General features: G+C 41.7%; 1 protein-coding gene across 1 annotated transcript; it reads left to right on the forward strand.

Annotated features, from left to right (window-relative positions):
• Nucleotides 1–2507: 2507 nt before the first annotated feature.
• Nucleotides 2508–25344, forward strand: LOC112463159 (uncharacterized protein DDB_G0271670-like; the record flags this gene model as incomplete). Its single annotated transcript, XM_025029354.1, has 2 exons — nucleotides 2508–2530; nucleotides 22869–25344. A coding segment is annotated over exon 2 (1764 nt), but the record flags the coding sequence as incomplete, so codon positions are not given.

A 25344-nucleotide genomic window follows, 5' to 3' on the forward strand; every position in this document is an offset into this window, starting at 1 on the left:
TGGGACTGAACAGGGGGGTTGTCGGTCGTACCCCGGGCCGTTTCGGCGACGATAAATTTTTCGTCAAATCGATTTAATCCGCGCGAGTGGAGGCGGGCTGTCTGATTAAATTATCCGAAGCGGAATGGTCGCGTAATCTCGTCGTATCAATCTTTGTTATTGTATTATCGCGATTTAAGCGAATTAGCGGATTTGCGGGAATCGATGATCGATATTTCATGAGTTTCACAGAACAACCAACGTTCAACGGTCCGCAGCACGTCCGCGTTGATAAATACGACATTCTATGAGACGTTGTAAATATTTTGATCAAGTGCTAATCTGTTTTTTTTTTTTAGAAAAAATTATGTGCTATTTTTAAAATAATTTCTTAACATTTGTTTCTAGAAACGCTCTCTCAATAGACAGACGAAAGCCTACTTTGCTGGTGCGATACGCGATTTACCAGTAAATCCATTAAAGACGAGATATGCGCATAATTTATTTCCCGGCGCGCATATTACACGCGTAATTGCGGTGCACTGAATGCATAGAGCAACGCGACCGCGGCTGTCAATCACGGCGGCGTCGCGCGCAAAAACTTGTAGCTTCGCTGAAATGAAAACGCGACGACACGTTTGGCTGCGAGAGCGTAGTGTGCGTACACACGACGACGGGTATCGGTGTTGGACATTCACGTGTAACGGCTTTATACATCCACCGAGATAAACTATGTAAACTATGTTTTTGCGTGTGCTCCGTGCAGACATAATCAATCCAGATAACGCTTGCAACACGTATCACCTTTCCGATCTCTGTCTTGTTTCCAGCGTGAACTTACATCCGGAGAAATGAGAAGATTCAATTTACGTTCTTTTTCTATATACCACAATATTTACTAATTTATTTAATGAATCGGTCGACCAAAGTTAAGGTTGCGGGAACCTCAACCTCTTAAATGGAGAGTATTAACGTGTCGTTTGCTGAAATATATTCGCGATTATAAATGAGACTAATAAGGTTTTTTTCTATTTCCGTTTGAAACCGGTTTACGCGTTATTTTTTCGCTCTGCAGGAAAGCCGCGTGAATGTAGCTTAACAGCGAATTCGGCTTATTGGGGAGATAACGCCGGTTATGGTCTCTACAATTTAACGCGGTCCGTTTTGATGCGCTACATTTCGGGCCGACGTTCGCGCACATATGTACAATAATTATTAACGATAACGCGCATTCGATGCGATAATGCACGCCGCGATTTATCGGCGAGACTTAAAAAAGTCGATGATCGATCATGCTTTGTCGAAAGTGCGAGATCGTATCGCGCCGTCGCGTCGGTCGCGTCGGCCGTTATTATTTCTCTTCACGCGGACACGTTGCGCGAGAGATATCGAATTGCGCAATGCGTTTCAACTTATGCATAATGTTTATGTATATTTGTAGACCGTGGCGTGATTTATCGACCGGTCTTAATTAAGCCGCCCCTTTCGCTCTTTTATTAGTCGTAATTTAATGTTGCACGTAAAGCGATGCACTGATTCAATTACCGCGCTGTCAATTCTGAACATTTGTATCAATAATAAAATAACGAATGTATTAAAAGATATTTTCGTTCCTACGAACAAATATAATTATATAAAATATTAAGTACCGAATACCCTTTTATTTTTTAGCTAAATCTTTAATATTTGTCAATGTGTAAGCGATAATAGACTAAATAAAGTGTGATATTTTTTTCGAGCTGTGTGGTGACTCTCTACTCTCACACTGAAACGAGAGTTTCGATGTTAATGGTGCGCTTTTTAACGCGAAAATTTAATGAGGACGCGGCAGCGCGCTTTGAGCCATTGAGTTCTGCCGTAATGAGGACAAATATTTATACAGTATTTTATTATTAATTAAACCGTTAACGCGGGCGCGCGCTAGAGAGGTTCGATCGTTGACCGTCTATATTTAAACGGGAGATCTAAATTACAGTTTATATCGGGGAAAGAACGAAGTTACGTCCATGTGACTTCTGCATAACATTTTATAAGTAAATGATACTCGATAATTATAACGCCCTGCCCTTCTCTCGCTTTTAAAGCGAAGTTTTTATTCAAAGAACAACTTTGCGTGCAACTTTATTTATAATTAGTTCTTTGTTAACGTGTGAAATATTCCTGTATTAAAAGTGGCTACTGTATTAAAGCGAATGTTGATGTACCGCGTATATCAGCGGATATATTATCTTCCACCTGCACGCTCACGCTCGATTGTGCACGATATGTTCACGTTACACGAGACTGTTTACGTCAATCGAGCGTGATATGCGCGGATAAAGGCTAATATTCCCGAAAAAATGCAAATCAGCGTCAGCTTTATTCGTATGGCGAGATTGGCGAGTAGAGCGGCAAGAGGAACGGGGGAAGGCTTATCGAATTTCTCGGTCGTCGCATAAAAGTGTTTCGCGAAGTCGCTCGCAGTTATCAGCCTAACTTTCGCGATGAAGTCCATGATCGTCCAGTCCCAGCTATCATGAATCGTAATGTCGTCGACGCGTTTATACGTCGTGTAAGTTTATCGCGCGCCGCTCACGATATCTACGATAACATCGTGAAAAGTTGCTCGTGCTACCGTCGTGAGTTTACGTGCTCGAGAAACACGTCAGCAGAGCATCGTCACGATCATGGAACAACTGACCCGCAGTCGCCTAGAAAGGAAAGTCTTTGTAATTAAACTACTTCGTATTCTATTGAAACTATTATTTGTTATAAACAAGTAAATGACACTTAAACGCGTAAAGTGGAACACGTTGAAGAGAAGGTATAGAGATTTGAAACGTGTTAAAGAGGCGCGATAAAAGATACCTCTTTGTATGTGTATCCAAGTATACTTCAGATTGTCTCTTGTAGGTATATCTAGATTGTCGTGCTTGGAAATTCAGATATCTTTAGCAGACCAAGCTGTATTTACACGTTGATATCTGTGTTGATTTAGATGTTATACAGAGATAGAGCCTTCAAGTTTGGATCACTGAAATCAATTATCTTATACCATTATCGTTTCGTGCATCCTTTGGATGGTAGTTACGGACAATTAGGCTAGAATAGGCTCTCCTCTATCTCTTAATGGCCGGGATCTCTTCTCTCTTGTCCGACCCCTCGCGCAGGTAGAGAAGAACCGCTTCCACGAGAGCATTTAGATTCCTCGTTAATATCTCCGCCACGTAGTACGCTCGGCTTATCCATTATAGCACTCGTATCGAACGATTATGGAAGCCTGATCGAGTCGTTTCATCAATCACTTCTCAATCTCCTTTCATATATTTGCCTCTATCAGCCAGCCGGCACGGTAGCGGCTTGTGTCCTAAGCGGAATTACGAACAGGCTATTAGCGTGTACTTTCGCACGTAGCTATTGCGGATAATGACGATAGTGACTGTTGAATCAATAATACATTCTTCTTTTTATAGCGCGACGGTATAACCGCTAATTTTGTTAATATAATATAATTAGGAGATCGCGCGCACGTCAATACGCAAGGCCAGACTTCACTTATACTTAGCGCTAAACACGCGAGACTGGGGGATCTAGAAAAGGTCTAAAAAGTCAACCTTATAACCGTATAGATATACTGAGATTGTAAATTTTTGCTGCGGGGGAAAAGATGTGAAATTAGCTCCTTTGACAGACTTTCTTTCGTGGAATTTCGCGTTTAAACACTTTAAAAGAAATAGATATAAGACATAGAGTGCAGCTTTAATGAGATGGAACGTGGCGTCGTTAAACGATCATCGGCGTAATTCCGTTAATCTCGGCATAAGGACAGCAAAAAGCTAATAGCGACGATTAGGCTTGTAAAACGGCCCGCGTTTGCCCGTAGTAATCGCGGGCACGCGGGCTCAATTTGTTTATTCGTTCGCGCTAATTGCACGGTGTCGCTTGGCAATTTGTAACGGGTGAAATAATGTTCGAAGAGAAAGGGAGAGAGAGATTGCCGACGACTTTGTCAGTCGTCCGGTTTGTTTCCGCGTTACGGTCACAATTAGGTAAATAGCCAGGCATTCTCGGCTATGCGAGAGAATGGGAGAAACGATAAATTACGAGCGACTCGTAAATCGCCGACGAGTCGGGGGACTTTCAACTGTCGTATTAAGAAGTCAAGTGTGCTTGAAGCGAACAGTTGAATGAGAGTGACAGAGACGGAAAGAAAAGGAAAACGGAGAAAGAAAGATGAGAGACAAGAGAAAGGCATAGTCATTGAAGCGTCTTTTGCGGTCGTCGCTCTCCCGCATGGATCCATGAATGATAGAAAAAAATAGACACCATAATCATCACCCGCCCGCATCTTGCCTCGGCTAATCAACCGGTTGTTATAAAGATCGTTTCAGGCGACTCGGGAGATAGTTGTTCATTTCATCACTTTATTTCGTCTCAAATGGCAAGTCCCTTTTGTTCAGAGATTCCGAAATATGTGATACATACAAAGGACTGGAATTTTGCATCGACGTTTTATGTGCGAGGTTCTCTGATCATAAGAATATCGAAGATTTTTATGGTTTTTGGATTATAAGCAGTTAAAGCAGCTTTCTTTTTTTAGCAGAATTTAATCGAATTTTAATTTGAATAATTTAATACTTAATATAATATTTAATATACTTAAATTTGTATAAGTAAAAATATATAAGATATATTTTTAATATTGAACATTTATTGCATCATGTGGATGAACATTTAAGAGATGCTCTATATTTCTTTGAAGAATAGCATATATAATGTTTCAAGAGAACGTTGATATCGAAAAACTTGTATACATGAATGTTGTGTCTCTTTAATTTCTACGACACGGACAGATTATATTTTAATCTTTTCAAGCATAAGATTACTTCATGGAATAGCCTAACTACTTTGTTGGGACTTCTGTGGCCACTTTCGCTTCGTAATGATCGCTGTCTTGTGGAAAGTCGGAAGACACGACGCGTTAGAGTCAATCAATCGCGAGAATATCACTTGAATTATGACTCGCGATATTGCCTATAAATCGTCGTATTAATTGGATTCAATGCTTAATATTTTCTTGTTTTAAATGTATTTGCAGCATCGTTAAAAATCCGAGTCAGTTAAATTAGATCAATTAAATAATACGAGCGAGGGCAATTGAAATTATTAACAGCTTCCAATTGTTTCAGTACATTATAAAAACTCTTTGTACACACAGATAAACTTTTTATATCAAATATTCTCAATATAAAATGCGATATGAAGTATAAGACGAAGATTTCGGAAGATCGATATCTGTAAATTGATACATGATAGTAAGAAAGTCGATGCAACGATTATTTTGCGCTAAAATTAGCGAAGTGGCCGTGCTCGCGAGCGACATAATTGCGTCCATCTGCTCGACACAGTGTCATACGGCACTGTAACGGGTGAGCCCCCGAGTAGCGATTAGTTGGGTAACTATTTGCGCGAGACTTTCGAGAGAAGAGCGATACGAGGCGTGCGAACAAACAGGTGTGCATACACGCGTGTGTGAGGAAATTGTGTATGTACACGTCCGCTTATCCCCGTAATTGGAAGTGATAATTATGAATTAGTCGAATAACGCGCTTCTTGCACACAGGATACTCCGCTCCTGTCCCATACTTCCTTTCAAGCCATTCACCTTTCGAAGGTTGTTTCGCAATACTTTCTTCAACGAAATGCAATTGGAAACTATTTTCTTTTGCGATATATCTTGTTTTTCAATAATAACACGTGTGCCTCTTTTGATCTGACTGTTATTCTTGCTTAGAAGTTTCTCTCTCTCTCTGCTGACGACTGTGTCATCTTGTTAAACTGCAATAGAGTGCGCGATGTTTGCTACACCCTGTATACGTGCGATGGATTCTATGCTTGATACGGCTCATGGACAGTAGGCGTTTCCAGCGTCATTATAAATCAGAGTTAAACACGCTAATTATATCGGTCCGTGGTCGCCATCAGTGGGAGGAGGGGACAGAGGGGGGCCTCAAGGGTTCTCAATCGGCGGCGAACTCGTGCCGCTTTCGGCTTTTCTAATTAACGTGTCATAACGAGCGTAAAACCGGGTTACGACCTTATAACCGTCGATAATTCTGATGATTGTTCGCGCTTGTATGCGTCCGTCGACTAAATATTTGTAGTTAATAGCTCGTTACTGTCGTCTAGTGAAATTATCGCGAAATATTGTAGGAATGTGTAGGAATGTGATTTATCCAGGTGTATTTAACATCCGATTTTTTTTCAATATTTAGATCGAAAATGAGATCACATATGTTTCCAGAGTGTACAACTTCAAATTATGATTTTGCCGAATAATAATCCCAGGCGTCTTCAACGATACGGAGGAAATATCAAATGTTTTTTTTTTTAAGAAACTTACATATTATTTAGTTCTTTTATTGAACATAGAAAAATTGGAAACAAAAAGGAACAAGATTAGAAACCAGGCCAAGTAGATTTACCTTTACTCAGTCTTTTCAATTTGTCTTACAAATCCGTGATAAGAAATATTTAGGTTGGAAAGAATTCGTCGCGCACGAATGCTCGTGAGAAACCTCGTTCGCTCCCTGGGCAGAATGAGAACCTCTTCGTGGCTCACTCTGCGCCGAGTAAGAATGAGTTTTGAAGGAGGAGGTGAGAAAGATCTGAGAGACAGAGCGACGAGGCGATCTAACGTGAGATAATGAGTTAAGACGAGATAGCGAGTTACCGATGAAATATACGTACGTGAGCACGTGCACGTATATGTACACTCGCGAGTGCATGCGTGTGTGTGCATATTTACGCGCGGCTGAGTGCCAAAGGTCGGGAATGAGAACCGCTGGCCATTATCCAGCAGCGAGGCTACTCTTCATTTAAGTCCCATTCGTCTTTCTATCGGATCGCCTCTCCCGTACACGTTCATAGATTTATCTTCCTCAAAAAAACTGACCTGTGTATGATGTATCCTATCTGCAAAAGTTTTGTATCGCATGAGCAATGTGTTTCATCAAATAGAGAGACAACGGTGTGCCACAAAATTCCCCAAAAAGTTTTAACATGAGAAATCGGATTGTCTGTGATTCTCAAATCATTTTAACGAAAATAAAAATTTAAATATTTTTTTTAAAGTATTATTACATATTAATTACTTCTGTTTTTAAAGAAATGAAGTTTAGCGGTAATAAACATGCTATCCTTTCGAAAACATTGCGATCGATGAGTAATGATTCTCGCGAACTCTGCATAATGTTAAGTTTCGGATGCAAATATTTGGAAACCATATTATTCCTCTTCGATTCGAGCATGTCTTTCTATTTCGGTCCGTTCGCGGTGTGAGCAACGCTTAAAGTTCGTCTCGCGCGGAGGGGTACCCGGGGGTGCTTCTTGAAAAGCTTGCCTTCGCATTTTTCGCGATCAAACGCCGCTGGAATTCCTGGCTCGGCCGCCTGTCGAGCTTCGATCCGCTTTTTCGCTGCACCTTGCGCGCAGTGCCAAGAAGTTAGTCGGCCGGAATTCACACTGACTCATTCGATTAGGTCGTTCGTTCGGTCGGGGAAGAGGTTCGTTCGCTCGACCGAAGGCAAAGCTGGTTTTGCTGCGATTTTCATGCCGCCGCTGCGCGTCATTCGTTCGCCGTTCTGCGTCTCGTTTTTATAGTCGTTGCACTCCGGGGCTGCCAGCTATTCACACCGGAATTTTGGCATAATATTATCGTATCTTGTTAAAAAGACTTGGTGAAATATCATAGAGTTTTACAGCAAAAAATTGAAATAAAACCGACTAAAACGTGGTTTACACGACGTATTTTTATTAGCAACACTGGCTAGCTACCAACAAGAATTATGTATTTTAAAATGCTAATAAAGTAACTTGTGCTTCTTTGTCGTCGTTATCGCAGTAATCGAATTAACGTGTCCTAATTTTACAATTTGTATATATGTATATAACAACTCTTCTAAACATTTTTAAATAAAAACATGCTGCTTGCTTACAAAAAACACTGTAAACTACGTAGAGAAAAAGTTTTTTAAAAAGATAATAAGAAACAAGAATAAATTATTAATTACCTCTTTATTTAATATAATGTATTGTATGCATTGGTACAAATGGCCAAAGTTTTTTTTATTATAATTTATTTAAAAAATTACTTGTCGAATCCATTCATCCACTCTTCGTAACTGATTCATGAAAGAGAATGTTATATTATGAGGAAAAGTTCTTGCAATTACTATAATTATGGTATCGTTGACATATTGTACTAACAGTTCAACGGCATCACATTTGCTGGTTTAAACGACAATTTAGAAAATGTGCTGGACTTACATAAAATAAATACTAGAAAATCATCTACCAAAACTAACTTCTCGAAACATTAAGAATGCTTCGAAATATTTTACATCACATGGAACAAATTCTTTCGCTTATCCAGCAATTAAGCGTACCTACTGTATTGTCCTATGATAATTTTATCGGCAAAAAATTACTTGCGAAAAGTAATTTTTCATTTATTTTCTCGCTTGCAATTCAAGATGGCCGGTGACACTTATGGCAGGTTACACGGTTTTAGAAACTTGCGTCCGGGGAAAACCTGCATCGTCGCGCAATTTCTGTAAAAAATGCCCTTCCGCGAGCAGGCTATAAAACAACGTAATTACAACGTCATGTATTTATTTTAGTTTGATATGGCAAAAACGACGTTTTTATTCGATGCAGCAAAAATGTGGTCGGTTTTGCTACATTGCGGAGAAAAATCATGCTTACGAGCCGATTAGAGCATGTCTGACTGGATACGTATGCATCTATATTGACTCTAAACTTGGCAGTGTACGTCGTCGGATATTATGCCTCCGCTGTTTATCGTCTAGGCTTGTAAATTCTCATTTAAGATATTTAAGTATGAGATTTATACAAACATATTTGCGTACATCTTTTTCCCAGCTTATTATCATACTCCTCCACTTTGTAAATAATGTATTTCAGGAAAAATTAAAATGTCGACGCGCGAGTGTCTTGAATGAGATTCGAAGTAGAAATCAGAAAACAAATTAAACGTTGAAACATAGATGTCTTCAATAAAAGTCGATACACGATACACGATTGCATTTTATCATTCGATAAAGTGGGGTTATCGTTAGTGGGTTAACGCGAATATTGAAAGATCAATCTTGTATCACTAATGCACTGCTATGATCTATCAAAGGTCGCGCGTAACAGTATCTTTCTATTTTTGGAATTCTCGATCACGTGAAATCATTGATCGTTGCTCCTTGAGCTCATTTAAGCATCGACTTCACTCCGCTTGCGTAACTTCGATTTATTGAACGCTTATTGAACGACACAGCTTTTTCTATCGACAGGCTTTAAGAAAGGCTAATCTCAATTGCATGTTTGCAATATAATTTTTAATTTACGCGAATTAGGAAGTAATAATTTTTAATTTGTTGGTGCAGGTATTTTGCAGACATGCATAATATTCACTAACACAGGAACATTGATCATCGCTTACAAATACTGACATACATTGTTACATAAGATTCTAGTGGTAAAAGTAATAAAATGGATTCTGGTTTTATTCGAGTTTTTCTAAGTAATCTTACGATATTATTCTTACCATTGAGACTTTGTGATATCTGTATCGTGACCGAAAAATACTTAACGATAAGAGAAAGTAACAGTAATGGCGATATCGTAATAAATTATTGGTATTCGATAAGAAATTGATACAAAAAATACTGATACCCTGTTAAACTAAATCGTCCCTGATACATGTCGCGGTGGCATAAATCCGTCGCGTTGGTTGAGAGCGCGTGTATATCTCTGCACGGCAGCCGTATACGCGAACATGAATACATCGTTGCGGACAGGCTGCCAAGTTTGGTGGTGGTTAAACGAACGCGATTTCGTGACGCAGGGAGAGAGGATGCAAGCGGGACGGACGGGACAGAGCCTTGTCATTATCGTCGATCCGCGCTCTCGTGTCATCCGAATTACATTTTCGCACCTTTCTCCGTACGATCATAAAAAAAAAGCGGACCCATCGTCGCTTCGTCGGACCATGCGAATTATCCGTATTCCGTGCGCGATAGAGCGCGCGATCGACCGCGAAATTTCAGCGGAATCTCGTATCGCGATCCGAAACATCTCATTGATGCTTCTCGCTCGAACCCGTTTCTGCGTCGCGCGAACCGCGCGTATAAATATTTATGCACTTTCCAGGAATGCACATGTTTGCGCATGCAAGCTGACACACGCAGCAAAATCCGATTTTTATAGGCAATCATAGATATATTCCGCCAGAGCTGTCGTTGCAGAAAAAAAATCACGGTATACGATATACATTTATAAAGTCATTGTGCAACGGAATAAAACTCATACGTGACGCGTGGGACGATCAATTTTAATTTCCGGAATTCATCGAAAGTTTGAATAATTATTTGTATACGAATGTGCGAGAATTCTTCGATTGTTTGTAAATCCAACTGAAATGAGAGTGCCTGATTTTTTACGTAACGGCGAAATCGCGTTTAACAAACAGCTACCTGCACTGATTGTGAGTAACGGTAACGAAAATCGCTCGGGAATTTAAAGGCTAAATAGGGCGAAAGAAGCGCACGTTTTCGTTCATTGTACGGAGAGCGGGCGATCAAGGATAATGCCTGTTCATCTGTATGCGCTCGCTTGGTTCCATCTAGCCACCGCGATCGAGCTTGGTTCGATTCTATCGATCGTGACTCGCATCGAAAGAACGGTTTCCTGTAGTCGAGCAATCTGATCGGAATCTCGTCGATCGAGAAACGGCAGGTTTTGACCTTTTACTGCTGTGCACCGTCCCACTAATCTTTGTAGCTATATAACCATTAGAAACTCTATTCTAAAATTCGCAATTTAATTCCAAATATGTATAATCTCAAAAAATTATATGTATGTATATATAGGATATATAATATTTAGAAAAATATTTTTGTCTAAATTTTCTTTAAAATCTGATTCTTAAATATAGAGAAAAATTTTCTTTTTAATAAATTTATATAAAATTTTATATTGACATTAAAATGTTGATCATGTACAAAAATTGTGAAAATAATTCGAGAGAAGGTTTTCGCAATCGAAAAACAAGTTTGATGGGCTTTCATAAATTGTTGATACGAGAAGTGGCGTTCGTTGGGAACGCATTCACAGAATTGGCGCCGCCGAGAATTGACCGCGAATATCGTTGCCTGTGGTTACAATCTGCGAGCGATCGACACTGTTACGTCCGCGCCGGTTGGCTTCGATCCCCGAGATAAATTTAAGCGATTGTAATACATATCTTTACAGAGCGAATGATTTCGCGCGCGCGGCACTCTTGAGATATAGGTATGGTCGTTTACCAGATTTATCATGCGAGGAAAGATATTGAGTTGTCGCGACTGAAAAAGCCGAAATTGGAATCCGAATCCGAATGTAGTAAAATAACTAGCTATCATACACATCAATTTTTTAAATGTAATTTTATAAAGTACAGCAATTTTAACGTGACGTGCGGTAATATTAGAATTTTACCTTGCAAAATTTTGCAAAATTCAGAATCGCAGGAAACGCTTTTACAAAATAAAATAGAAATGAAATTTCACGTACATTGGCATATATCAATATCGAACTTAGAGTCGGCGAGTCGTCGATATTCCAATAGCCGAGAGTGCGCATTTGCGCCTCACGCGAGCGCACGATAGTTCCCACGGTTAACGACAGTACTGGTCAAGCATATATTTTAGAACGCTCGTAAGATGCTTGAACAGCTGCTGTCAAACGAGAACGGGACGACTTGGCACAGTCACCGACTCGCAGAGACATATGCTTGAAGACAAAATCTTCCGCGCGTGAACACGCGCTGTCGGGAGCCAATCGTATATTCAGCGCTGTATAATGACTGCGACATAAATTGGAAAATATGTGTTACGACGTTCTCGATCAACGTTAACGTTTCGCGCCGCGAAAATGATATATAACGCGTGCTGAATCACGATATACTGTCGTAAAATATACATACATGGAAATTAATGGCGTGGAATTGTATATCTGAATTTAACACTCAAATAAAATTCGTACATTTTGTTTTAGCCGCTAAAGGTATCGTTAGGTTTTCAACGCGTAAATTTCTCCTTCGATTGATTTATTAGACAAGCATTTTAATGATACAAATAATAACACGCTAGTTACATCAAGCTCGCCGATTCTTAATTATAGCTTTACGGTAGAAAAAATCAAGTGCTATAATTGAATCGGAGAAAACAGAGAATATTAATAATACAGTTTTGCAGTGCATTGCGGAAAAATAATCATGCATTACATAAGGATACGTGCGTGCCGAAAATAATAACTTCCGAACTACATCGAGTTTATCCGCATAGTTTTATACTTTTATAGCAAACGATCTTGTAAACTTAGGAGAGCTGTAAATTGGAGAAATTAAATAACAGAGTATTATACATATCGTAGAAGAATAATCACGACTTACGTAAGCACGTATGTTCATCTCGAAAATAATAAATTCTTAACTGCATCGGATGTGCCTTTTTATTTGCGAGACGTAATAAGTGGCACGAGAATTTAACGGCTATAATTTAATTACATAAATAAAAAAATGCTTAATATGCATTTTTGTAGCGTAGAAGGTGTGTGTATTTTACATAACTAAAGGAACAATCTTTTAATTGCGAGTTTGTTTTTTTTTCTTAATTGCAATAAAATGTTTGAAATGCTTTGATGCTCGTCAAGTTGAAAGATCAGAGATGCTGCTATATATTACAGCATCGTAGCGCACAAGGATGATCGCACGTTACGTAAGCTGCGTCAAGTCGTTTTTAGTTGAGGAATATAATGATCCATTCAGCAAACTTACGGGCTATTATAACTGAATCGCGGGGAAATCAAAGAATGTCATTATGCGCGCCGCGTGGAAAAAATGTTGGTGCGTTACGCAAGTGTGCGCAATCGTTCGGAACGCGCTGAAAACTCGTAAGCGATTTCCAATAATATTTTCACTTCAGCCGTGACGCGTATTGGCAGCGGACGCGTTTGGCCTCGCATCAGATTCTTGTCGTCTGTTCTGCAGCGCAATCGGATCTGTACCCGATGCTTTTACGTTGTTAACATATCGAGCGTCGAGTAGTCCGTTTGATGCAGTGGTCCTCAATTACCTTTTTGCATTCGTATTTGAAGGAGGAGAGAACTAATCGCGATGCAAGGGCGATATGATAAAATTGCGTCACGGCGGTGATTTTTTGAAAAATTTTGTATAACAGTGACCTAGTTCATTTCTCTAAAAGTGAAAAAACAACAAATTTTACAATAAGCAATAATTAAGAGTTTAATTTGATAACGATTTAATTACTCAAGAAGTATATTATATTATTTAACCTTTATTATTATTAACCGGAAATTATATTATACAGTTCCATGTTATGTAAGATATGTATTTCAGTTATTTCACGCAATTTTCTAGTTAGATCTAATTTTCTCGCTCTACACGAGAAAGCTTTGATTAGCTCAGTCAAGTGGTAATCCCTGGTGTAGCACTTGGCACGAGCCAATCCGCTATCGAGGTATCGAACTAGTCGACCGACCTACCGCTCGACGGAAAGCTTCTACCCGCTCGTCCCACGAGCCGAGAGAAACGAGTTTACCTGCTCATCGAAGTAGGTAATGGCCACCTTCTTGGAAGGATGGTCTCTTCCGTCCTTCTCCGGCTTTCGTCTTTATTCTCGGCTTCCTCGGGGCTTTTCTAGCTATGCAGCTTTCGAGGATTAAGAAATATGATCGAGCGATTCTTCATGACGAGATATTTCTGTGGTATGTTGAAATGCCGGATTTGTAGCAGCGTATTCTGGCGAACAGGCTTCTTCGACCAACCGGAGATATGCTTTGTTAAGCAAATTTCATTACAAACCTTCTTTCGCTCTCAAGTCTGGAACGCACAAGAAAGATCGAGAATATAGCCATATTTTTTAATCTGGACATTTATTATTAGGAGGCAAATGTGAGTTGAGTATTATTTTTTTTAAATATTTTATGCGAGTGGAATCGTGTCAAGTATATAAATATATCAGTGACATTTGCTCTACGTTATGTAGAAATTAGTTTGTGTGCCATGTTCTATTTTATTATAACACGATGACGTCGATCGTCTATATATTATTGCCAACGTTTATGTATAACTATTATTATTACAATTATAACGATACCATAAACTAAATAGTAAAGAACAAAGGTGAACGAAGTCGAAACATTATAATTGAGCGTAGTTGAGCAATTTTCTCTTTCCTCTGCGATCGACCGATAACAGCGGCGACTAATCACCCAACTTTGCTTCGCCGGCAGTCACTTTGCGGTTTCCGACGCCGTACAACTATGGACAAGCCGAAAACTTTTAACGATCTCGTATACCGCTCTTCGATACGTTGTGGAGAAAACGTCGGCACAGGATACATTCTGAAATCCGTGTTACTTTAAAATTACGTTGAGCTATACAGGATTAACAAAAGGAGATCATCCGCACGTTGCCGGGTTATCTATCTCTCGCTCTTTTTCCTTCGTTTTTTTTTTCCCTCGAAGCAGCACAAAATCAGGTCGAGACCCTAAGAAAGGTCTACTACACGTGGTAGACGAGGGAGTGAACGAATGAGTGCCGCGCGCATTGTGGCAGCCGCGGAACCGGCTAATCTGTTTGTTTGGCGAACTACTTCCCGATTCCAGTCCGGTCTTTCATCTCGTCGCTCGCAATGAGCTCCTCCATGACTCGCGCTCTCTCGACGATCTCTAATGAGTTTGCGATTGGAGTTCCTCGAGTACTCCGGGGAACTTTCTCTCTCCCTTCCTCTCTCTGCCCTCTTTCGTCACCGTCGTCGTGATAATGAGAACTCTTTGCCCTCGCGTCGACGTCAACGCGATGTCAATTTCCAGCGAATTCTTTCGCGAAAGAGTATCGTACTGTTCGTCGCTCTCGTCTCTGTCTGCATACGATCGCGACCACCAAAGCCCAAGTGCTTCAGGCGATTTTGAGATATTTCTCCTCGGCAAACAATATCGACTATTGAAGTTTACTTGACATTTTGAACCAATTTTTGGTATTTACAATGAGCGCTGTTTGCTTACGTAACTTTGAAGGCGAGATTTACAATTGCAACAAATTTTCGTCGTTCTTTTCAAATGTAGATTCTGCAATTTATTTTCATTAAGGTAAAGAATCGACTTCACTTCAATGAAAATGTTATTTTCGTAACCTTTTGATTTTCTTGATCTTAGACATTAGCGTTCCGAATAAAATTCCGTTAATGTAAAATCTTGAAGCTACAATTAAAAATACTATCGTCCGCTGCCATTAAACTTTTATTTTTCAATTGGCGTGAAAAACATTTTTCTATGATGAAGAGGATTAAAAAGTCACCGAAATTACGCCGAAGATATAATGTTATGATTATTTGTCGAAATAACGATCGCCCATATACGCCGACTTATGAACAGTAAATTGGAAGTTGACCGCGAAATAACGTTCTGATCGGGGCGAGGTGTGCGTTCCGCCAGCGTGCAGAGTTGTGCTCTGCAGTCGGTCGCAGTCACGAGATCACATTAACGTGTATATATACATCATGTATACGTTGTATGTACGTTGTATCTATACTGCGCGTCAATGATCCCTTTTCTGAGGTAAGAGGGAAACGTAGAAGTCTAGAGACGCTATTGGTTACTTCTATTAAAGTCACTAGGATTTTTATGTTCCCCCCTTACCCCAGGAAAGGATTCATTGACGCGCCGTGTACGTCGCGTAGTTGCAGGGGTTGCAAAATTGCAGTGTATCGAGCAAGCGAGCCAGCGAGCGAACGAATGTACGAACGAAAGAGAGAGCGACTGTCTGTGTTGGTGAATGCTGCGCGTTGCTCGTGTCGGCTCCTTGTTTCGAGGCGCTTTTATGAAAGCATGAAAGCCCCGACGGTGGTTTATGCATCGGCGCAGTGTTGCGTCTATTGCGTCCTCCCGCGACCACGGAAACGCGAAAAATAGAGAGGAGAAAGGAAAATTGAAGCCGGTGGTGCAATAAGATGTCGACGCTTCCTCGGCTCGCGGCTCGGAATTCTCGACGATCAATGAAAGCCCGTGATATCTTTTGAAAATCGCAACTATTGTCGTATCGATCATAACAAGAATAATATATAATTGTTGCTGTTATGCTCTCATGTATGCTTCAATAGCGATATTTTATGCTGCGTTAGCCATAATCGATTCTAAGTATCTGAAAGCATTGCGGTAAAATGAATAAATATAAATGGATATAATTCCGCGGTGAGTGATTTGCAAAGTTAATCGAAATCCGCGTGACATTTAACAAAGCGTTAAAATTGTCCCGTGTACTCTCAACCTTGAATAACCGTGCGCTCGCGTGAGAGAGAGAGAGAGAGAGAGAGAGAGAGAGAGAGAGAGAGAGAGAAATGCAAGCCGGTTTCGAGGATTAGCTTGCAATTTCCACGGAGTTGTCATTAACTCGTTACGAAGCTGTAGAACGTGTTGACAGTTATATTCCGACGGAAATATCCGAACGCCAATAGAACGGTGTGCGATGCTCGTTAATATACCGCGTATGGTTCGTTATGCAGAAAAGCGTTTATATCTGCGCTCGCGGCTCCGCATTCGAGTCTCCTCTGCACGGCAGTCGCGCGAATTGACGCGATTGCATACGCATCTTTCAGAAAGATCCGCGTGAACGTACAGGATATATGTACCAATCGCGCGCGTAAAAAGTAGCTTCTGACGGTTTTACACTCTGGGAAGCGATTAAATCTGTCTATATATCGCGTACACGTCCGGTATTCTTTTTCATAAATTCACGATAGGCATGTGATATATATGCTAGGACTTGTTTCTGGTTATTCGCGGTATAAAACGTAGATATGCAGAACCAAACGTCTTACGATAAACGCGCGATGTTTTCTCGAGAAGTAACAAATTGTAACGGACTTTAATTGCCTCTCGGCTCTTCCACGGCTATAAATCCGTCTCTATGCAACTCCGTTGTCAGCGCGCGTTTGTACTCGCCGCGAACAACAGCCGGGGCACGTGAAAAATAAAATAAGACGGAAAAAGAGGGAAATAAGACGGGCGATGGCGGCGAATACATCTCGCCATTACGGCTCAGGAGCAAGTATGAGCGACGTGGAAATAGCGAGCCTCGGAGCTGTAATAAAGAAGATTGAGCACGCGTGTAAGTAGCAGCCGCGCGATTTAAGTATCGTTCACATCGAATTCACGAGAACTTTTCTCTACCGTCTCTCATTTTGCAGAATGTCAAATATATCGTGAAATAAATCAGGATTAAAAAGAAGATATTTATTGTATGAGTTTTATTAAACATTTATGTAACTTTGCGAGTTTAACTCAACGTAATATCAAGTTGGAGTAATCGAGTATATAATTTAGTTTTCAATGACTTTTAATGAGTGTTTAGCACATATGAAATATAAAGATTTAATTTAGAATGCAATATCTTATTAATGTTCTTTAATTTCCAGCTCGTTAAATGCATTTAAAATTTACTTTGGATTTTCGTTCTGCTTTTATTTTTTAATCACAAGTTTTGAGAAATTTGACTTGTATGATAATCAATAGAGCGGTTAGTCACTCCGGTGGCCTGTATGATAACGTGAGAGTAGGAATCGCCGGAATGCAACTGCGCTTAGTTAGTTTCGTGTGAACGGTACCTCAATGCCGAAGGATAATGCTCCGGCAATGGCGGCGAAGACAACGTTGCTCCCAGAGACGGTGGAACGGTCGCAACAATCGCGCGGCGCACTCGTCTAGAAAGGAAACAGGCTTTCGCCATTCCGCTTTCCATGATCGTTCAATTATTCAACGCTGCCCTCCGCGCTGCACCTCTCGCCATTCACACGCGGACAAGTGTAATGGAATATTAACACGGCGTAATTAGAATTCAATTCGACATTGCTCGATGCAACCCGGATTTATGCGTTCTGGACTCACAATCGAAGAGCATAGAGTACCGTACGATCCGTAGAGAGCCATTACTCGAAACGTCATTAATCATCTATGCAAAGCTTAATGTGTAAAATTAATTTCCTGACTATATCACGCAAAATTATGAAAAAAAAAGAAGCGAAAGAAAACAATCACTTTAGGGAACGAGTTAATGAGCCATCCGAACTTGCGAAAAGATTTAAAAGATTTAATTCAATTTGTCGAAATCTGACATCTTGCTCCGTGCGAAGGAAATTAACCATGAAATGTAAATAAACATTGAGTTTCTAAATCTGTCATTATCAGACTTTATCAGAAGATAAGATGCAGACTCTTTTAAAGGTCTTACATAATCGAAATTTGCTAGAAACTCGACGTATATGTACCGTAGAAAATGGTACAAGATCATAAATTCTCATCGTAATAAATCGTGCGCTTTAAACTTGAACGACCTTTTTTATTCTACGTTGATATAAATTTCTGTTTTTTTTTTAGTTTAAATCTTTATAGTTAGTATCGATCGATCTAAGGCTGCTCCAGTACTATTCAAGACGTGTTTTGCAAGACGTTCGCGCTAAGCGCATATAGAGTTCACTTGTGTGAGTATTTTAATAGGGGTATTAGCGATAAATTTAACACAAAACGCAGCGGAGATCTTAATCTTCAGCTCGTTTAAGTAAACTCATTACGTGGTCCCTACTTCGGAGGAAGTAGCGGCAGGATCGTTAGCATAAGCGATGACCCCTTCTCTCCGCTCGACTGCCGTGCTACATGTTAATAAGAAGCTCGTTCTGTAAAACAAAGGAATAAACTAGCTGCGCTAAGAAGAAACCTGTCTTTGTTTTCGTATTAACGCGTGCACCAACACGTTTGATTAATTCCACAGATTAACGTAATTAATGTTTCCTTTAAGGTTTCGTCTACGCGCGAAAGATAGTTTACTTGCTGAAAAAAATGAATTAAAAAATGCAACTAGTTTATCGCGTTCGAATGAATTTACTCGATATGAGCTTTGATAACGAGCTCGTTAAACAGCTTATTTGCTACTGATTTAAATATTAATTAAGATCTTTTTTGATGGGTATACGTAATTATAAAGGCAATAAGATTGGAATATTCGTTATTGCATATAATCTTTTGAGGTAATAACGTACTCGTAGAGATATTTTTTTATATTTTTCGCATAATGTTGTGAATTAAAATTTATTAAGCCGTTTCGATAGAATCCGTTCGATACACGTTGCTAAAAAAGAGCTTTATTTTAAACATTCACTATCATCTTTACGAAACTCTGATTTTTCTGTGAAATCTTTTTATAAAGCAAAGCAAATCTTTTTATACATTCATTTCGTTATATTTCTCCTCTCAATTACTTTCTTCTTTGAAACGGAGATCACCCTTCTTCAAACGAGGTATTATTCTACGGAAAACTGTTCGTTCTCGATTCGTTCTCGTTTTCGTTTTTCCGAAGGTAACTCGTTAGCTTTGCGTCTCTCGCATCCGTCTTCGGATCGAAGTATTCGTGGGTTAACTCAACTCCGTTAACAAGGTAAATTCTCCTCCGCCCGACCTCAGTGGTGGACTTCATTGACGTCATTACGATCGAGGTTCGCCAGAATGCTTGCGCCCACAGTACGGAATAGTTCGGGCTTACCAATTGTTCTCCCAGGAATGCCGTCAATCTCCATTCGTGGAATTGTTACGAGAACGTGGAGAAGAGGGATCCCTCGCGCGATACCCACCGCGCGTTCTCGTCTTAACGACTCGTCTTTATCCCACCCGGTATAAATTGCACCGGATATTATTTTCGTCGCGAAACTCCCCGAAGTCGCGCGATTAATCATGTAACTTAATGCGGGGACGGTGTAACTTAAGGCCGGGACAAGTTCCCGGCTACGCTGCGATCTTGTGATTTTGCGCGACTTCCGCTTCTTCTCGATTAACTCCCGAATATATATATCGTCCCCTTTTCGCGATGTGACGCAGAGATAATCTGGAAATACAAAGTATATAATATATAAGGTATATCGCTCAAGGAACTTATAGTGTTAACGAAGTAAGTATTATGTTACTTTTGATTTTCAACCTACCAAATTAAAAATTTTCCATAACATAGAATAACAGCTCAAACATAACTGCAAAGTGATATAGATTACAAATTTATAAATCTATATGCATATACAAACGTATATTATATGTGACTATATACGTTGTTTTTTATACACATTTTTTCGAAGTCACTTTTCGATGAAATTTCCGCGAGAGTTCACTTTAGAGTTCGTTTACACTCGGGGCTATAATCACGCGAGGCATTTACGCCGGTCGATAGTTGCGTTATCCGTCTATTCAACCTTAAAGGGGAAACAATCAAAATAAGAGTAACGGCGGCCGAGCTGTGATCGTGCGCGATACTAAAGCTGTCTTTGTCGAGGTCGATTTTATGTACGCCGATCAACGGGATGTTCGCATGAATTAGTATGGGAGCAGCGGTCGATTGGACAACAGTTGATGCACTTAACGATTATCGGATCTATAACCGCAAAAAAAGCGAGGTGAAATGGAGAAAGGTTTACGCGAGCAGCCAGACCTTTATCTACTTACTTCTTTTAACTTAAGTGTCTCAATTGCCATTTTTCTTTATTATTTTAGGTGATTTTAAACTGTATTATAAAAATCTTGTATCTCGCGATTTATACCGACATTAAATGTAAAAGATAATTTCGGGTCTCATTATTATAAAGATAGCTGATCGTGTAAAATTGATTGCTAACGTAAATTGGCGCGTGCATGCCGAAACGTTATTGAATTACATTAAAGAAAGTCTGACAAGTCATTCTCAGTAATTTATGTTAATTCTATTCCTCACTTTAAGAAGCCGTTGCTCGGATCATTTATCTCTCACCGTAAATAGCGGTTGCTGTTTAATCATCCTACTTTGGCGTACGCACGATGAATACGAATCGATATCGTCACGACGGAATATAGACAGCTTATATATTTATAAAACTTATCAGTCATAAATCATTTCTCAAATTATTATTTTTCGACAAAACAATTTGTCATTTGTTGTCTCTTTTTTATTTCTCGCGCCGACCATCTATACTACTATTGTCGCACGCAGTCGTGTGTCACATATAATGTTTCGAGAGAACTCGGTTTTAGAGAACACGGAATAAATTCTACTGTACTCTCTATTGGGAGATCCGTCGATATATCTCCCTCTCCTCGTCCAAATCTCCTCGTTTCTCTTTCTCGCGCCGGTCGTTACTGACGCGGGGCGGTTGGACCGCGGCCAAAATGCCGCCGGTAAAATTAATCGTTGCCTGACACGAATTCCTCTCTAAGTGGGAATACCAATTTGTAGGTGCGAAACAGAGAGAAAGAGAAAGAGGGAACGTCCCGGGGGCGAGACGAGGAGGTTGCACCGCGTTGCACGCCCGGGGTGAAAGCCGGAAGGTGGAGAGGAGGGGGAGGAGAAGGAGGAAGCGGGTCTCTAAACATGTCGTTATATCGAAGCTAACAACCCGGTTTACGTCGGCTCTCGACTCGTTCTTGGGTTCTCCCAAGAGAAACGCCGGCGAGTAACGCGCGCGCGTTTCGCTGGTTATTGGCCGCCGGCCAAGTGCCCCTGAAGACTTATCCGCTATCAAGTATTGTTTATGAAAGCAATGTGACTACAAAGTGATGCGCGTAGTCTTTCGAGTAGACCAGCCGCGACGCCAAATTAGCGCTGCCAAATTAATTAAAGTCGCCGGATTCCCAAATGGGTGACCGCGCCCTCGTCTCTATCGCAGCTCGTAATAAGGTCCGCGGGCGTTTTTATTTCATTCTGCAAATTTTACGATTATGAACTTAATCTAGAAAATTTTCTCGCTATGAGAAATTACATGTTCTCGAAAAATAACGAACTTACTTTTTATCATTGCTCTGTGACCGTTGTATTAAAAATTATTAGTTAAATTATTAAAGTTAAAAAAAAAATGCATATATTATCGAAACGTTCCCTATGTATCTTCTAATCTTTAAATAAAGTTTGTTAACTTAATTTTTGCAAATATATTGCTAGCATTTTTGAATTTAATTCAAAATTTTTGATCATGTTGAAAGTAAATAATAGAAGTTAAGTAAAATAACAAGAAGAGAGAGAGAAGAGTTTAAAATTTATACAATACCTCATTAAAAATATTTTTACCAACGATTGTAATATTTTAAAACGCTCTAAAATATTACATTTAAAAATAAATTCTAGTTTATGACAGCAAATATATATAAGAATTAATAATTATGTAATAATGCAACCGGATTGTCTAAGGCAAAATTGTGTAGCAACTTATATCATAAGATAGGTTATCATAGTGAAATAACGGTGGTCACCTCGTCTTCTTTCTAAAACAATAATTATGCCGCTGGAATGCGTCTCATGTTAGCGGCGAGCGGCGTGCCTATCAAGCTAAGAATGTGCCGGCACATCTCGGCGTTGTTTTACAGAGAAACGGATTGCGCTTGCCTCGCTATATTGGAGTTGCTCCATTCTCGTGGCACTTATTGCCACATCTTACAGTAACCATCCATCGAATTTAAAATAAAAAATAAAATTTTAATTGAATCAAAATAAGAAAATAATAGACAACAATGATAAATGATAGATATGTTTCTCAAGACAGTTAGGTTCTTATAAAATTGAAGTGTTTTAATAAGCGCAAAATTATTAAAATAGAAGATAACGTAATGAATATTTAATTAGTAAAAACGAAATCATGAATAAACAGGCGAATCAGATTAATCAGACATCCACGAAGTAACTGTTTCGACAAGATAATCTCAAGTTAATCCGTTAAATGATAAATTAATCGTTACACGTTTAACACATCGACATGAAGGGAATCACTTGCGTGTTACAGATCGGAAGCACGTCGATCAGCCGAGGCGCGGTTCCGTCGGGAAATCGAAGGGAAGAACCGCACGTTAGGCTGACGCCGACTGGGAGGATCGTTTCGGGGGACATGGCTTAACTCGCGACAAGTGGGAGATAGGTGGAGGAGCCACCATCCTCGGGTCTCAGGATTCCGAGAGCGCGGATGGTCGCCGAGATTTCCTACGACGTTGGAAGTAATCACGAGTGGTGTCGGGTGGTGTGTTCGTGATCAAAGAGGGGGGGTTCAGTGGCTGTGATCGTGGTGTTGTGTCGGGGAATCAGTGTGTCGTCGATGAAGAGTGGTGAGAGGTATATCAGGTTGCGCGTCCCGGCTACGCGAGTAAGAATTGACGACAGGGAGCAAGTGTGGTGAGGAGAAATCAAGGTGGATAAGGTGTACACACGATAACCGAGAGGTGGAAGACGCGAGGAGAAAGCGAGAGAGGGAGAGAGAAAGAGAAAGAGAGAGAGGGGCGAGAAGAGAGATACGGCCGGATATATCGCGAATTACGTTGAGCGAGAGTAGAAGCGAGAGAGTGAGTGATGTGTTCGATGGACGAGGCGCGTCTCGCGGGCGGTGGTCGGGGTAATGATAACGCGTGTAGTCACGCGCGCTACCACTACTACTACTTGGTATCCAAAGTGAGAAACGGCGGGCAGACCAGGCTGGCGGGCGCCGGGGAAACGTTTCCAAGGGCATGGCGACCACGCCACTAGGCGGTCGCCTCCCTAACGTAAACCGTAAAGGACCATCTCCGTGCATCGGTGGTGGTGGTATTAGTAGTAGTAATAGTAATAGTAACAGTGGTGGTAACGGCAGCAACGGCAATAGCAACAACGGTAATAGCGGTAGCAGCAGCAACAACAACAACAACGGCTTAAGTAACAACAACGTTAGCGGCGGTCAATCGAGGAGGCAAGAGAGAGCGCTGGTCGGCAGGGAGCATCGCGATCATCGTCACCATCACCATCACCATCACCATCACCATCATCACCATCATCATCACCATCAAGGTCGGGACAAGTCGTCATTGTCATCGTCGTCGTCGTCGTCGTCGTCGAATCAGCAGCGTGAGTCTAATAAAGCAAGCACAGTGGCTGCTAACGCCGGTGAGCTGGATCCGGCCGCGACGAATGCGACCAATAACTTTGAGTACGACGACAACGAATGGGACATTGGCATAGGTGACCTGATAATCGATCTTGATGCGGACATTGAGAAGACGAGGGACGAGAAATTGAGCTCGGGGACAGGCATGGCTTCTACGCCTGCCTCGGCAGCATCGGCACCGAATAACGCGAATCATCATCAGTTACAGAACTCAGCGAGTGGTCTCAACTCAAACTCCTCGTCCTCGTCCGTCCCGTCGACTGGCACGAACGCCAGCAGTCAATCTTCGTCGTCCTCGTCGTCGTCGTTGTCGTCGTCCTCCTCGTCATCCTCATCGTCATCGTCCTCCTCTTCGTGCGGCGTGAACTCGTCGTCGGTGCGCTCCAACAGCCCCGGGAGCGGCAGCGGCGGCTCGAACGGCACCGGCAGCGCGAACGGCGCCGGTAACACAAACGGCACCGCGTCTGTAGTCACCGGTCCCGGTAACAAGCAAGCGTCGGGCATAAACGTGAGCGGCGTAAACGCCGTCCACGGTAACGCCGGTAATCCCGGCAAGATGGCCGTTGAACACTCGGCCACCGTCGACAAGGGCCTCAAGATGAAGATCAAGCGGACGAAGCCCGGTACTAAGACCAGCGAGGCCAAGCACGAGATCGTCAAATCGAACGAAATCAACGGTACCGCCTCGTCACAGGATTCGAATAACGGCACCGCTGCGTCCTCGACGTCCTCGTCTTCGGCCGTCGGATCGACGTCCGCGTCGGCCGCGGTCGCGCAGAACTCACAGAACTCGGAATGCGGCGCGGCGGGCGGCGGTCAGTCGTCTTCGTCGAACAAATCCAAACCGAGCCACTCGCCGGCATCGGCCGGCGGCACCGGTGCCGCACCCTCGTCCACCGCCGGCTCGAAACGCGGCTCGAGCGGTCATCGGCGCGACAAGGCGCGGGACAAGCACGAAAAACCGCAGAGCAATCACACACCCCAGCAGACCAAGCCGGAGATGAACGGTACCGCGCGACCGGCGCCGCAGGGCCAGAACTCGGCCGGTGGCGCGACGCAGTCTCAGGGCCCGACGCCGGCCGCCACGGCGCCACAACAGACCCAGGGACCACCGCCCAGCTCGAGGACAGGTTTCTCCGTGTCACAGGGCCCCGGGCCACCCGCGACCAGCGCGGCGGCACCCTGTCCGCCGCCGAGTCCGGCGAGCGCCACGGCGACCGGCGCGGCGGCTAAACCGGAACAAACCAAGGTCGCCGCGGTGCCGGGTCCACCGCTCACGACACCAGCCGAGGAAGCAATGGACACTGCCGCTAGTCCTCCGCCTGCGAAAAAGATGAAGACGGAACCAAAG

Source organism: Temnothorax curvispinosus, unplaced genomic scaffold, assembly GCF_003070985.1.
Source record: "Temnothorax curvispinosus isolate PA1 unplaced genomic scaffold, ASM307098v1 QBEX01013117.1, whole genome shotgun sequence".
Lineage (NCBI taxonomy): Eukaryota > Metazoa > Arthropoda > Insecta > Hymenoptera > Formicidae > Temnothorax > Temnothorax curvispinosus.